At 36.1% G+C, this 15,007-nt stretch overlaps 1 protein-coding gene across 4 annotated transcripts in view; it reads left to right on the top strand.

Moving 5' to 3' along the window:
• Window positions 1–15,007, top strand: part of LOC124181179 (cyclin G) — a 31,718-nt gene that overhangs the window by 11,698 nt on the left and 5,013 nt on the right. For 2 of the 4 annotated variants that reach the window (XM_046567490.1, XM_046567492.1), the window contains exons 2-5: window positions 11,861–12,110; window positions 12,229–12,645; window positions 12,763–13,023; window positions 13,131–13,339. In XM_046567490.1, the coding sequence (XP_046423446.1) occupies window positions 11,991–12,110; window positions 12,229–12,645; window positions 12,763–13,023; window positions 13,131–13,339 (1,007 nt within the window). In that variant the 5' untranslated portion in view covers window positions 11,861–11,990. Of the gene's footprint in view, window positions 1–9,958; window positions 9,982–11,860; window positions 12,111–12,228; window positions 12,646–12,762; window positions 13,024–13,130; window positions 13,340–13,964; window positions 14,039–15,007 lie in introns of those variants that run through there. The other 2 variants (XM_046567494.1, XM_046567493.1) reach the window with 2 other exon arrangements.

Genomic DNA, 15,007 nt, shown 5'->3' on the forward strand with positions numbered 1-15,007 from the left:
AGGATGAGCTGGTATAGTTTTGTGTAATCATGAGACGTAAGCGACTCCTGGCTCGTAGGTTTAAATTTCCTTGTTATCTTCCGGCAGTAGGTACATTTTGGCTGTAATATCTTTGTGTTTACATACATATATTCTTATTGCACCTAGTCGCGAGTCGGCAAAGCATGTATGAATACCTCGATCGTATTCGCGTTATCTTATTTGCTAACGTTATAATCTAAAATATCGTCGTCTACGTTGGTTTAAGATAAACCATTATAATACTAATAGATTTTGAGACGGTTGTGTATTCATTTTTCATTATGCTACAGGGTGGTCGGTTTAGTGATTTTGGCTGGTATGTTTGCTATATCTGTTGTGTCTTATACATATATTATTATACCATGTTTCATTGTGAAGTAGGGGCGGGGTTGAAGTTCCGAATTTGAAAAGTTTCGGAAGCACCGAATTCCGAATTATTAGGTAGCGAAACTTGAAAGAAATGAAACTTCGATGAAACAACAAAATTTTGAAACGTCGGAAACCCAACGGCTCAAAGTCCCGAAATTCAAGATTCCGAAAATTAAAGTTACGATAAAGCATAATTCCGAAAATTAAAATATATTCGCACAGAGTAGTTGACTCATCGAATGCGTGTAAAAAATCAGGTAAACCGAAAATCAGAATGAGCAAGATTCTGAAGGTAAAAATATCGAAAATCCAAAACAAAAAGATCGAGTGGTGAAGATTCACCAAGTCAGAAATTCACAAAACTGAAAATCTCACATCATTCGGAATTTCGATGTTTCAGGTTTTTAAATTTTCTCATTTTCGCACTTTCGGAACTCTGAGTCATTTTGTCCTGTCAATATTTTGCCCTTTCGGTACTTTGAGCGTCTGGTTTCGAACCATTCGAAACTTTCATGTTTCTTCAAAACTTGATTTCTATACTTTAAGTTTCGCTACAAAAAAAATTGGAATTCTGACGCTTTCGGAAGTATTCAAAATCGGAATTCCAACCTTGCCCCGTGAAGTATAATCTAATTGTAAGTACAGAAGATCAGGTAACTAAATAAATCTTGTACTTCATCTTACGTACACCTCACCTTTATACTTGGATTCTCTGGGATTTCTATGTTTTTAAAATTCCCAATTCGATTCCTCGTCATTTTCATACCTGCACTTAAATAGCATAATCAATTAGCATCTATTTTTATTTCTCACCTTGATCGCAATTTCTCGATACCGATACTTGTTGCCACACTCGTTATACATGATGATCTCAACAGCTCTCTTGCTCACGAACAGCTCAAAACTAAGATATGTAGTTAGAGCGTTCCTACAATTCCTATAGAAGCTATAGTGTATGGACTACTATAATACAGGCACTGTAGGGGCTGACGTTTGTTTACTTACTTTTTCTAACTCCGCCCGCAGAGACACTCGCTTCCTTTCCCTTTTTATAGGGCGCGTACGTAGTATATTGTAAACAACAAATTTCGTTCACCCGGCTGCTATACCTGCAGTATAAGACGAAGAGACATTGACCTATGCGGTAGAAACTACCTGAATTTTTATATAATATAATTGGTCAGTTTTATAATTCTTCGCAAGTTTTTCTACTTCAACAATCCTCATGTAAGAAACTTTTTCAAACCAGCTGACTATGCAGGATTCCCTATATGTGTAGCCAGCAATATCTTTTATGCATAATGTTGTACATAGCAATTGTTGTTGTTGTTGTTGTTGTTGTTGTTGTCGTTACAAGCTTTACAGCGTCTCGAGATTGTAACATGTGCGCGAGTAAATATTTTTTTCTTCCTTTAAGTTTTTTTTCTTTGTTAAAAAACGTTGTGTAATATCGCTACAAATAGCCTGGGGATAGCAAAAATTTGCTCAAGGTATAAGCAGCGTATACCTGCTACCATATGCACACGTAATACGTAACCTTGATTTAACACAAGTTGGGCGGTTCACCTTTTATTGTAAAAAAAAAGGAAGTAAAAATAAAGTAAGGACAAAAAAATCCACAACCGAGGCTGGCTGCTTCTCTTTGCCTTTCAAAGCTCTAAATTGAGTGGGTAGTAGGCGTATTTTTAGATGAGTATCCTAGTTCGTTCGTCGTGTTGTAAAAGGTGAAACCAGTCTTATTGAGCTATTTGAACACCATCGCGCCAGAGGCATGTAAATTAAGATCAATTTTTCTTCCCGTATGTAATACAAGCACGTGTGTCTTGTTTGAAGTAATTATTTCTTTTTTTCGCACTGCCATATTTATATGTTTACGAATATATGCATGTGTCTGTATGTATTCATATTTCCTGCACGTGCAAAAATATCTGAATAAATTATTCGCTGTTTCTTACGGTATAAATTTAGGAAGTATTTCCTTTCATGGCTAGTGAAGATATGTTTCAATATATTCCTATCGTTCAAATTTGTGCAAGGAGTACATGTACTTTATATATACCTTTATATATAATTCACTTATATATATAATTCAAATAAACACGGCTAATAATAGCCACATAATAATTTTTCCGTGGATGATGATGATAATTCATCGTTAGTTTAAAAATTGTACCAATCGCACAGTGTATCACAATACCTGCAGTTATAACTCGAAAAACATGATTGCGAGTTCGATAAGCTGCAGAAAAAAAAAAGACAAGAAAAGATGATAATCACGTCGTTTTATCGAACACGTAAATAATCCTTGACCGAAATTCCTGGGGATTCTACTATAAACGACGATTCGCAGTAGAGGGAATTTATGCCTGTACCCGCAAAATTCGTAATACATATTTCCTAACTCTTGGGGTGGGGATGCAGACCCAGCAGCTCGTAATCATCACAAATATTGCGCATGCTCTGCGATCCTCGCTCGCCGCGTCCTTGACAGTACCTGACATACATATCATATTAAACACCATTTCGAGTAATACATAATCATACCCGATTATGATCTTGACCGGTATCATCAGGCTTTGTATGAACCTTTGAAAGTCATTAGATTTGTTTCATTAATTAGGTAGTTAGGTACGTATGTATGTATAAGAGATCTTGTCCGACTTCTAATCGATTTTTCACCGCTCCTCGATCCTTACGCGTGATATCACGGTCCCTTATTATTATACATGTGTGTATTAGGGTGGTCCTTGTTTAGGGTGTTGACGAATTTCTACCGCCCCATCACTGAAAACAATTTCAAATCATTTGAAAAGAGTCGCCAAATTTTTTCAGATTCTTACAGCAAGTCTGAGATAGCCCGCATTGTGATCGAAGTTTGTTATGGAAATGACATGAGAAAAACTTTTTTTCACACTATACATTTTATCGTGAAAGTAATAATGTTCCAAAAAATCTGTAACTGCGAGGTTTTAGTCGGCATTAGTGACACTGTATGAAAAAAAAAAAAATACACATCATCGTACGAGGCAATCTAGACGAATTGCACTTCCTCTAAATAAAAAAAAAGTCAGGTTTCGAGGTTGTGCAATTCGTCTAGATTGCCTCGTACGATGATGTGTATTTTTTCCCAGATACTAGCACTAATTCTCACCAAAACCTCGCGGTTACAGATTATTTGGAACATTATTACTGTTGCAATAAAATATATACTGAAAAAAAAAGTTTTACCCATGTTAATTTCCATAATAAACTTCGATCACAATGCGGACTATCTTAGATTCGAATTAAAAATCTGGAAAAATTAGGCGATTGTTTTCGAATTATTTGAAATTGATTTGGGGGATCGTTTGGCAAAAATTCATCAACACCCTGAATAAGGACCACCCTAGTATGTGTAACATGTATGAATACCCTGTTGCTATAAGAGATCGTACATTATTTTGCGTAATCCATACGGAGAGAAACTTTAAAATTGTTTTTATACAGTTCGGAGTATATAGATATATTTTCTTGTTTAAAAATGAAGAGAACGATAAAAATGGTACGAAAAAGGAGGAACAAATAATATCAGAATAACCGTACTCTGATTGTATTCGAAGTTAGTTTTATTTTTATCTGCCCCCCCTCCCCCCCCCCCCCGCCCCTTTCTAATCCTTCTAATCTATCTATCTGTCCATCTCTTTCCCTAAGGTACTTTTCTCTTTCGGCACAAATACAACGATGGTCGACGTATAAAAATAAAATTAAGAAGCCCATGGAATATCATAGCTGCTGAAAACACAAGTCTAATAATAATAGAGTAACTGTATACGATATATATACACACACAAACATTCGCGCTCGAACTGAAAAAATAGATCTCACACCGGTACGATCAAGTAATCAATCGGCTTAAATAGTCTCGGGTCAACGAACCTCATACTCCATTTCCCTCTTCCTTCTGATATTTGCAACGAAAATGTCCTCGTACCATTTTGAAACAAAATGGCAACGGCATAATTCTCTTAAATATATTTATAATAACGTTTGAATATATGTGCATATACATATATTTACGTATCTACTTATGTTTTAAGGTATGCACCTTATAAGTCTATTTCTTCAACTCCACGAACGACGACGATGATGATGGCGGTGCTGCAGAGGGCTTGTTATAATAATAACAAAAACAACAACATCAATAATTGTTAGAATGGTTGGGAAAAAACGAGACTCCAATAATTCTATGAGTATATTTAATCTATAGAAATACGTTAGGACAAAATTTCAAATTTTCTAGACAACATCTGACATTCGTGGCGCTTTCTCTGCGATCTTGTTTTCGACTGCCTTTGACTCTAAATACATACATACGTGTAGGTCAGATTCGGTTGCCTCAAAGTCACTATACATTACAGAGTGATGTGTGTACAATATAAATGTATAGTACATACATCAACACGCCTCCTTACATTTGTATTGTACACTTGATCATTTTCATTTTATCTTATACGATATTAAAAATAACGGCGTCTACTAGCTTGCCGTCTAAAGCACCGCGCATCGTAGTCGTTTCCCATGAAATACACATAACGAGAGCCAACTTCTAACGATAAGCTGATGATGATCCACACCACGCATCGTAAACAACAAACTTTCACGTAACACCCAAACTCTGTTACGCCAAGTGCTGTGGATAAATATATATTTGCATGTGTGTATGCACTTAATGACCCGAGGTGTCAATGACTCCGTGGCCCAAATAGTTGGCCAACTTTGCTCAAACAAAGATAAACTATATAGAGTGTACGCAACGTATAATTCGTACATATATTAGTATTAATGTTTTGTATTTCCTGCATTCATATTTAACTCGGGAAATTGCGTCATGAGATTGTTGACATCTTCGTCAATCATATTTGACTTTTCAGATCGGATCATTGTACATCGTTTTGTTTTTTTTTTCTTTTTCTTTTTCTTTTTCTCTCATCGAATTCGCATTTATTTTTACTATTTTTACGCATCGATGATCACGAAAGAACGAAAGAAACAATCCTGTTGTTTTGTGATTGTTACAGACAAGTGAAGAAATTTTTGACAAAAGATATGTACTTAGACGCATGAAAGCTTGACATTTTTTTTTTTTTTTTACGAACGGTTCAGCCTCGTATGATTGAGGTCAACGAGTCGCATCTCGCGTTGGAAATTTAAAGAGACCCTATTTGCAGTAAAGCAGCTTTCAGAGCCTATGGCGTGACTGGCAATGAGAAGGGCGTCAAGTTGGGCTTAGGAATATTGTTTACAACTCGTATATAATGTGCGTGTATAACGTGGTCGATTAATTCCCTGCCAGCTGCAACATATTGTTGATATATGTACATGGAGCCTTGCTGCTGATTTGGAATGTGGGTCAGGAGTGGTGATACAGAGTCCCGCATAAACGTGCGTAGAATTAGTAAATAATAAGGAACGTGAATAATCGTTCGATCGAACATGTTTTGTGATATGCGAAATGTAAATGGATTGTTAAATTGATTTAGTTTAAATAAATGAAAAGTTTAAAAAAAAAAGTCATGGCTCCAAGTAATTTTGGCGCAGATGAGTGTGTGAAATATATTACACGGTTTTCATTTTCTCCGTCGATAGTTTGCGATATTGATAGGTACGTTTTAAATTAACAAAAACAAATAAATATTCTGAACGTTTCTATGTGTAAATATGTAAAACTTTTATGACGAGAAGAAATGAACATTTGGCAATTGAAGATCGAAGACGTACCTACTAACAGTGAATTCAAATCGTTGTTATTAAATGACCTTCTTGTTAGCTTATGTTTCAATGTTTGAATTACAAAAGAAAGACTTGGAATTCGCACTTGCGGTTGAGAATTCGTGTCAAGGTTTACAATGTGAAATTCAATTCGAAAATAATTCATACAGACGAACAGTATTTCGCGAAACGTATAAAACACAAGTTCTGCACAGCAGCTCGGAAATGCATTCGAGGAAAAATTTATATTCGGTTACTTCGCTCGCAATTCGATTGCTCGTAGTAAATGCAGTTATTTTACTTTGTTACGTGTAGAATTTACAATCATTTTTGACCAGATAAGATTTTGCGAAACGAGAACTTGTGCAGAAAATTTCTCTGTGTAAAAAATAATTCAAAATTATGTGCTGCAATCGTGTGGGACTCGCTTTGTGTGTTATGTACACAATTATGACGAAAAAAAAGCAGAATTAATCTGCCGTGGAATCAAGAAAGAATTCAATTAATTATGTTTACGCAACCGTCGGATTATATTTGACAACGTTGTGAAATTTTGAGAGCAAGAGAGTGAGAGAGGAAGAGAGACACGCACATAGAGAAAGAGGAAGACAGGAAGAGTATGTTGCGAAATATGTAAAGATACATAAAACATACACTTGTGTAATTGAATACGATTTGTCCATGCAGATTGCATTATACGTGTGTGCATAACACAACACTTATTGTTAGATCAAGTTTAATCACGAGGTTGAAGTTAGTAACGTTATCGTAACGGAAAAATTGAGAAAAAATCATCGTTTACTTATTTTACAACGATTTCTAAGGAACTAAGACTGCATAATACGAGTGTGTTTGGTTTTATGACGGTTTACTGAATGTCAAACAATTCCAAAATCGCGAAATAACGATTTTCCCTAAGCATGGATCGTTACGGTAACGTTACTATAACTTCAAAATGATGTTTAATCGCGTTTCATTGACCTGCTGGTGAAATTATTGCGATCGTTTAGTTTTCATTGAATCATTGATTATTATTTTTATGTTAATTTTGTTTTTATTTTCTACTTATTACAAAACTTTTTTCGTCTCTACCTACAGGTATATTGTTTGAGAAAATTTTATGGCATAAGGTTGGATTTGAACGGACATAAAATCTTGCGTTACTTTTGCATAAATTTGTGTACAATACGTGGAGATTTCTTATTTGAAAAAAAGTATACTTATTAATGTACTGTACGTTTGTTACGCTGACCACATATAACAAATTTGGTTAAGTGAGATCGTCGTTCGCTCGCTCGCTCGTGTCGTCGTAACACTTTCCGACTTTGCAATGCTACCGCTTCCTGTTGAGGTTCTCTAATTTTCTCTTCTTGCCGTATATTTTTTCCAATGCCGTAACTAGTTTCTCTGCAAACTCATCAATTAGCACATAAACCGTAATAAATCCACGCGAGATGTGTCTATGACTCTAGTCCTTAAGTTGAACTTGAGAACGTGCGAGGAAAGTTATTATCGACTCATTGTATTCACTTTTAAAATACCTCTACTTTTCGCTTGACCACCTAGAGAAAGATGCATTCTCATCATTCAATCTGCAGTAGGTACAACATTCCTAAGTTATCGATGAAAACGATGAAAACTTGATTTGTTTATGTATGGATACACAGTTATGCATGTAAATATTTATATACCTAAATATCTTATCATTGGATTCTGTAATGGACAGTGTTGATTTTTATTCCAAGCAAAATTTTATGTCGAAAGAAATTGCTCATATCAACTTTGTATTTACAGAATTTAGTTCGTTTCAATTTGCTATGTAGGTAGACATTGAGATTGGTCTGCAATTTGAAAACTTTACGAAGAGGGGGGGAGTTCGGATACCATTGGAAAACGAAGTTTACCTGTACGTGTGTGTAATTCAACGGTTTAAGCTTTAAATGTTATACCGCGAGTAACTAGTTGAAGAAATATCGAATTAACGACGCAGTTTAGTTGCATAACGATCCTACATCATTCAGCGCCATTTATTACAGCATATAGATGTGTAACATAATTATGATTTCCCTATTTCTGTAATTATATCTCTAATTTATCCTGCATATTTCTGAATGTGTGCACAATGTTGATGCAATATGTTTACGCTTTTACTATAGAGCACAGTTATACCTGTTCTACCACATCGTATTAAATATACTTACGAATCTACGCGTATATATATTATTAAACCCGACGGTGACGGACAAGGATTTTCGCAACGGTGCGCAGGCGTCGCATCGCTCTCATTGCGCGCAGCGTTTTCTCCTCGCATGCAAATATGCGAGTTTTGTAAACATCCTAGTTTCTATCAACAACTTGTGTTGAATTACCGGTAGAAAATAATGAATTATTTGATAGCGGTCGCAATAACATGTCAAAAATATAGAAATATATCGGTAAAGTAGATATTTATATTCTGGAGCATGCGCATTAAACTCTAGCAGATGACGGAGCGTCTGGTCGTTATGAATCACTCTGTATAATAAGGCGCACTCACAGTATCACGCAGTGTTTAATTTGCCGTACAAATGAAAATAAATGATACGGTCATTTCGAAATGTCGAAAAAAAAGTATGAAATTCTCACACGATTATTGTATTAATTTCCTTTAATCGAAACTTCGCAGTCATACTTATGCACGAACAAATCTGAGAGCGAAAAAGTTCATCGGCTGGATGATATTGATGTGAAATGTAAATATAGAAATCATGCGAGTGTTATCGTACGAAACATTTTTTAAACTACATGTACAATCGATGATTAATTTAACGCGCAATAAGAACATATAAACATTTGCAGATGAATAATCTACCGACAGATCTCTTCTACATTAATAATATTAGGTATATCAATTGGGGAAAATTTGAAAACGGGAGAATTTTTTTTTCATGTAAGCTTCAAAACTGTCTTGCGACTAATTACGCCTAAACATGATTCTCTGCTGCTACACGCACACTATGCACGAGAAAATATAACACGCATGGCATCTTGTGGTGTTTAAATTTCGTACTATCATGTTTGCCTATCTTCGCCTCTGCAGCTTGTTACAGACGAAGACAAAAAAATTTTGTTACGTATGCGATATACGTCGGCGGATGTTAATTGGTTCTATCCCGAATCAAGTGATATTTATCAACTAAATGTGAATTGGGATTTTTTTAGTACGTCTGGAGGCAATCGAAATTTTGTCATAACTTTAAACTTATACGTTCATCTTTCTGTGCCATAAAAAGTGAATTTTCGTAATGGTGAAATATTGTACAGTTACAATCGTCGTTTGTTTAAAAACTGGGTTAGGTGAAATTCTTCACACGCCTACTTAAGTTGGTAAAAATTCTTCTTTTTGTTTAACGTTTCGCGTTAACGATTATTCTTAACTCGTATACATAAGCATACGTGCGAATTTATATTCGCAGTTGGTAAACACGCGCGTGCGCGCGCATGATTATTACGTAATTTTGTTTTGGAAAGCAAAAAGATAATGACGATGACGAGGATTGCGCGCGTAGTCGGCATTATAGGTATGCGGTGGTGGACGAAACACGAAAAGAAAAATAGTAAATAATGTTCGTCGTGTTACGCAATACCCCCAATATACTCGATCGCTTCTACATAATACTGACGACACATTATTTCATCTATTTTTGCTTGTTGGCAAACAGAACCTTAGCATTCTATCGCGAACCTAGATCACGTCCAAAATTGTCTTTACAATGGCCTAGAAATACCGAAACATTCGTGCAATAGCATTCGAGGAGTCGTGTTTAATCGAAAAACACTGCTTGAACGATGTAGAGAATTGAGGTGAGGTATGTAGGGTATTATACGTCTTATTCTCATTTCGAAGTAGCTCGATGCTTATCTTCTTGTAATTTTATCCACTCACTTGAAATCTCCTTTTATTTGATTGAGTTTTCAAAGTACAATTAGTTGTAGGTATAATACGAATGTCACGATTTGAAAATGAAATGATATACAGGCGTGAAAACGTTTCGATCGATTATTCACGTGACAATCTTATTCGCAAACGTGACAAACCCGTGCGAAGCATTCAACGGGAGTTGAATTTCACTAGACGATTTTAGGAGAACGCGAGCTTGAAACTAGCTTTGAGCAGATTAGTTCTGTAAGATCTTAACAGATACACGCATTTCGATTATTTGCGACGCGACGCGACGACATGATGATAGACGGGCAGTCGAATGATATTGTCTGACCTGATAAAAGACCGTGTTGTTATTGTTTTGTAGATTGTCATGAAATAACCACTCATATCTATTGTGTTATACACGAGTTACATTCGTGCCTGTACAGTTGTGCATCTCTGCATGTATGTACAATATTTAGAAAGAAATCTCTCTCAAGTATAAACAACAACTGTGCGTTTATAAAATATATTCGAGTGCGTTTGCAGGCACTCGAGAGTAGAAGACTGTCGATTGGAATAATGTGCCAGTCGTTCTGAAGCTGTAAAAATTTCCATACCGAAAGGGGCGCCAAGAGTATAATATTTGAATTATCCGGCATGGCGCATAATCAGGCAGACCTGTTTAATACCTATGCATCAAAACTAGATTGGGGGTAAATTTATCGAAGCAACTGCGTTATTTCGTTGAATATAACACATCAGGCTGCTATTTATTCAGACAATCAGTCGGCAGTGTTTTAAAATTCAAAACCCCCGTCTGAATTTAAATACCTCGTAGTAATGTTACGACTATGTGAAACGTTATCATAGAGCTACTGCCGCTATAGAGCAGAGAGAAACTTGATGCACAGAAAAACCCTAACCCGACTATATCGGCTACATTAAAATCATTCATCGGAGAAGTGAGAGGGAGTTTGAAGAAAACAATCTAGAGTATGGTCAGTTATAATTCATACCATTGAAAGATTCCGCTTACCGCGCGAACAACAGCAAACAAGGATTCCCAGGCTGCATGTGATCAGACTTTATATTAGTGACTTTTCAGGCATTTAAATGACAAGTTGTCACGATGAAGACAGCTGTTCGGTCAGCTGTGTACCATAAAGATATAATATCTTAACACAACGTCATGCGCTCGACAGACTGCATTGATGATTGAATTATGCATTATTATACAGTTTAAATGAACGCTTGTGTGAACAATTTTTTCCCACGAGTATAGGAATTACATTTCGTTCATGTGTTGTTATTATTCGGTAAATTTACCGATGTCTTCGTAATTGAATATTTTGATTTCTATCGTTTACGGTCAACTGAAGGGTGCTTCTTCGTTGTTATAATTGAATTAATGATGATTAAACTAGAAGAGTATATGATTAAATGTTTTCACGTCTTCGTCCTTGAAGGATGAGGTGATACAGCCAACACAACAAACGCGCAAAATAACTGAAAAAAAATGAAAATATTTTCACATATTATATTCGTTTTGAAAACGTCGCATTGAAACAAATAAAACAAATGAAATGACGCACTATTAAATGTAAAAAAAACGTCTTCACTGTTTGTCTCTTGTTTTTGCTATCCGTAATAACGAAAAGTCTGATTTCGTTTTGTTTACTGTCAATCAATGATCGTTGTTATCGGTGCTGTGGCCGTACTATAATACATGAGCAATCACTTCTAGAAATTTCTATTGATGCTTAAAGGTGACAACCATCATACTTATCCGTTTATTTTGGTATTATATGATTCCAGATACTAGGCCAGCCAGTTGTTGAGCCATTCTTGTGGTGTGACTACTTCTTTTGGTCAGACTACAATTTGGCAGTGTTTCACGTTACCTACTTCTACTAACGTAGTCGGTCGTCGGTCACACGTAGCAGGAATGGACACATCGGGCTCGCCTGTACCGGATGCAATCCACCCTCTTGTAGAACAGCTGCAAGAAGCTTTGGTGCTTGAGACCAAGTATCAACCCAATCTTCAACTACCCATTACCACACAGGTAAAGTACAAAAGAAAGAAAATAAATGAACATAAACGACACTTTCTGGACAATTTTATCACAATGTTTGTAAGCGCCAATATTCGCAAATGTAATATTAACCCTTATTTCATTCAAGAATGACGAGATAACCATTGGCGCTCGGGATGGATCGGCGCACGTGTTACGGTGCCTGAAGGTGTGGTACGACCTACCATCAGATGTGTTCTTCATAGCGATCAATCTCATGGATCGCTTTCTGACTAAAATGAAGGCAAGGCCTAAGCACATGGCCTGTATCAGCGTGTCGTCGTTTCACATCGCAGCGGTTCAAATGGCTCAATCGTTGGATGCAGACCATTTGGTTTCCATATCTCAATGCAAATGTACTGGCGGTGACCTTAAACGCATGTCAGAAGTCATCCGTAACAAACTTGGATGGGATTCGGGTGTGCAAGTTGTCACTGCTCTTACCTTTCTTCGACTGTTCAATGTCATGTTTCATGCCGCTGCTGGACAGTTGGGACTCGCCGATTTATATGCTAATATTGTCAAGGTATGTGCGAAACTCTTTCATCACGGAAAAGCACAATCATTGGCTTTTCTACACACGGATATGTTTATTCTATTTATTTATTTATTTTTTTTTTATAAACATGTTTAAAATTTGCAGGAGTCTGAACTTCTTCTGAGATTAGAAATGGTGGCGTGCGATGGTAACTGTGCGAGTCTAAGACCATCCGAAGTTGCATTGGTTTTGTTGTGTACGTACTTAGATAGCGCTGTAAACCGTCTCGATAGCAATGCTGATGCCACTATGTCCCTTGCTGGTATTGCTGGCCCGTCCACCTCCAATTCAACAGTTGCTGCTAATCCTGCTCATCAGATGCTGAGACTTGTTGATTTTGCTGCGGAACTTCAGAAAATTTGTAAGGTAATTACAAAATAAAAGCAAAAAGCGATTTTCAATTAATTTTAACTTTTTACTGGCGGGAAATGAAGAAACTATAAGAATTTGATATAATTGCAAACGCTTTTTAGATTCCAGATGAAAGCTTTTATCGTACACACGAATTGGTAGGCGCAATATTGAGCAAATACAACGCCCAAGAGCAAACACCGCACAGACAGAGGCTGGTTTGGAGATTATCATCTCGGACCGCTCGTCTTTTACGACCAACTGATAAATTCACCTCAGTCTTACCAGCCATTGCTGAGCATGCCCCGATTCCTTCACCTAGCAGGATCAGGTACAAAGATATTGATTGTTATATCAGAATTTAATAGTATATTTGTATGATGAAGTGTGATATGGTATTGGCGTGTATACATTTAATTGAGTTGAAAGAGCTTTTGTGTATATTTGTACTGATTCTATAATGCTTTCGTGTGATGTATTGTTTATATTTATGGTAGGTACAGAACAATTTAGCTTACTAGTTGATCAAACTGCAACTATCACAATTGTACCTAATAATTCATAAATAAGCTCTTTCAATTCAAAATAGTCAATATACAATCATCTATGCATCTGAGGACAAAGGTAAAGCATTTTTCAAAAGGATCGTAGGAATAGATTTTCGCTGTAAATGGCCATATTTACAGTATGTAATATTATTTTCCGCATATGATTGTATTGTTGGCTTCGCAAACTGAAGAGTGACTGCCAATATTATTTGAAGTATTTAATGTGAATGTTTCTAATCCACCTTTCTGGGTAAAGTAGAAGCAGCGTTCATGGTTGACAGATTCGTCCATCGAACGTTATCTACTGGAAATATTGTACGGTGTAGTTCTTTTAGTAGCTAGGAGCAAGCATTATTCAGCCGAACATATTACTTACCATTGGTATTTTTCTTTTTGATTTTCCTTTAGAAAAAGTCGGAAATTTGCACGTCGTCATGGCAACAAGAGGCGATAAGATGCCACATTCTCAATGTGCATCCAAGGTATTTATAAATAGTAGATCGGGCCATCTTCCCGAACGTATTTTCATTTTTCGTAGTTATCCTATATTATCTAATCATCCCCATGTTTCATGTTATTGTTAATCATTCTGTGAATTAATTTCACTTGAATGAAAACACCGAATACGCGGATAGTGAGTATAGGTCATTAGGTATTCACAATATCAAAAGTTCAGGCACTGCAATTGGGAAAGGTATGCTGATCTGTCTCAACGGCTAAGATTGTACCATATGTGTACATGTATCACGCTCCGGTATCCCTTCTTGACCATCTTTCACACCGAGATTAGAACATTTTATCGATTTCTTCGTTTTATTTGGAATTTGATTAATTTTTTCCTTGATTAATTTGAATTATCAGTAATGAAATTTAATATTACCCTATTTCGCTTCTGGATAGATCACGTGATTGATGATACCAATATAATAGATAATCAACAAAGATATTGATATTAGTTGAATGACATTAGTTTATCGACTGAGGATTTGCCTGCATTTGGCACTTTCCTTACGACCGAAAATGTAATTAATTATACAGTGACATATTCAGCTTATTAGGAATTCATTCTGCCAATCTTGTGTTTATTTCACAACTCATTCCACCATTAAATAGTTGAAACTACTTTCCAGCTTTCCTCCATCATGTTCAAACTGCAAATAGGGATTTGCTCATCCTTACAGCTCGTGATAGGTGCATCTGCATTAAAATGCCTAACAAGTAGAGTGGGTTTACCCAGGAAGGGTTGCGAATGTGGTTTTTTTTTCGTTAATTGATATTTTGTGTGGTATATTTTAGACTCATTGTTTGATCTATTACTTTCTTTATCAACATCTCAAATTTGTTATTAGTTTCAACAAAATTTGAATTCACTGTCTTGAAGGAAATCGCCATGTAGCAGGAATGTTGACAAACGGTTGCTTTTCAATTTATTTTAAATCTGTGGAAAATCA

The sequence above is a fragment of the Neodiprion fabricii genome, chromosome 4, assembly GCF_021155785.1.
Source record: "Neodiprion fabricii isolate iyNeoFabr1 chromosome 4, iyNeoFabr1.1, whole genome shotgun sequence".
Classification (NCBI taxonomy): Eukaryota; Metazoa; Arthropoda; class Insecta; order Hymenoptera; family Diprionidae; genus Neodiprion; species Neodiprion fabricii.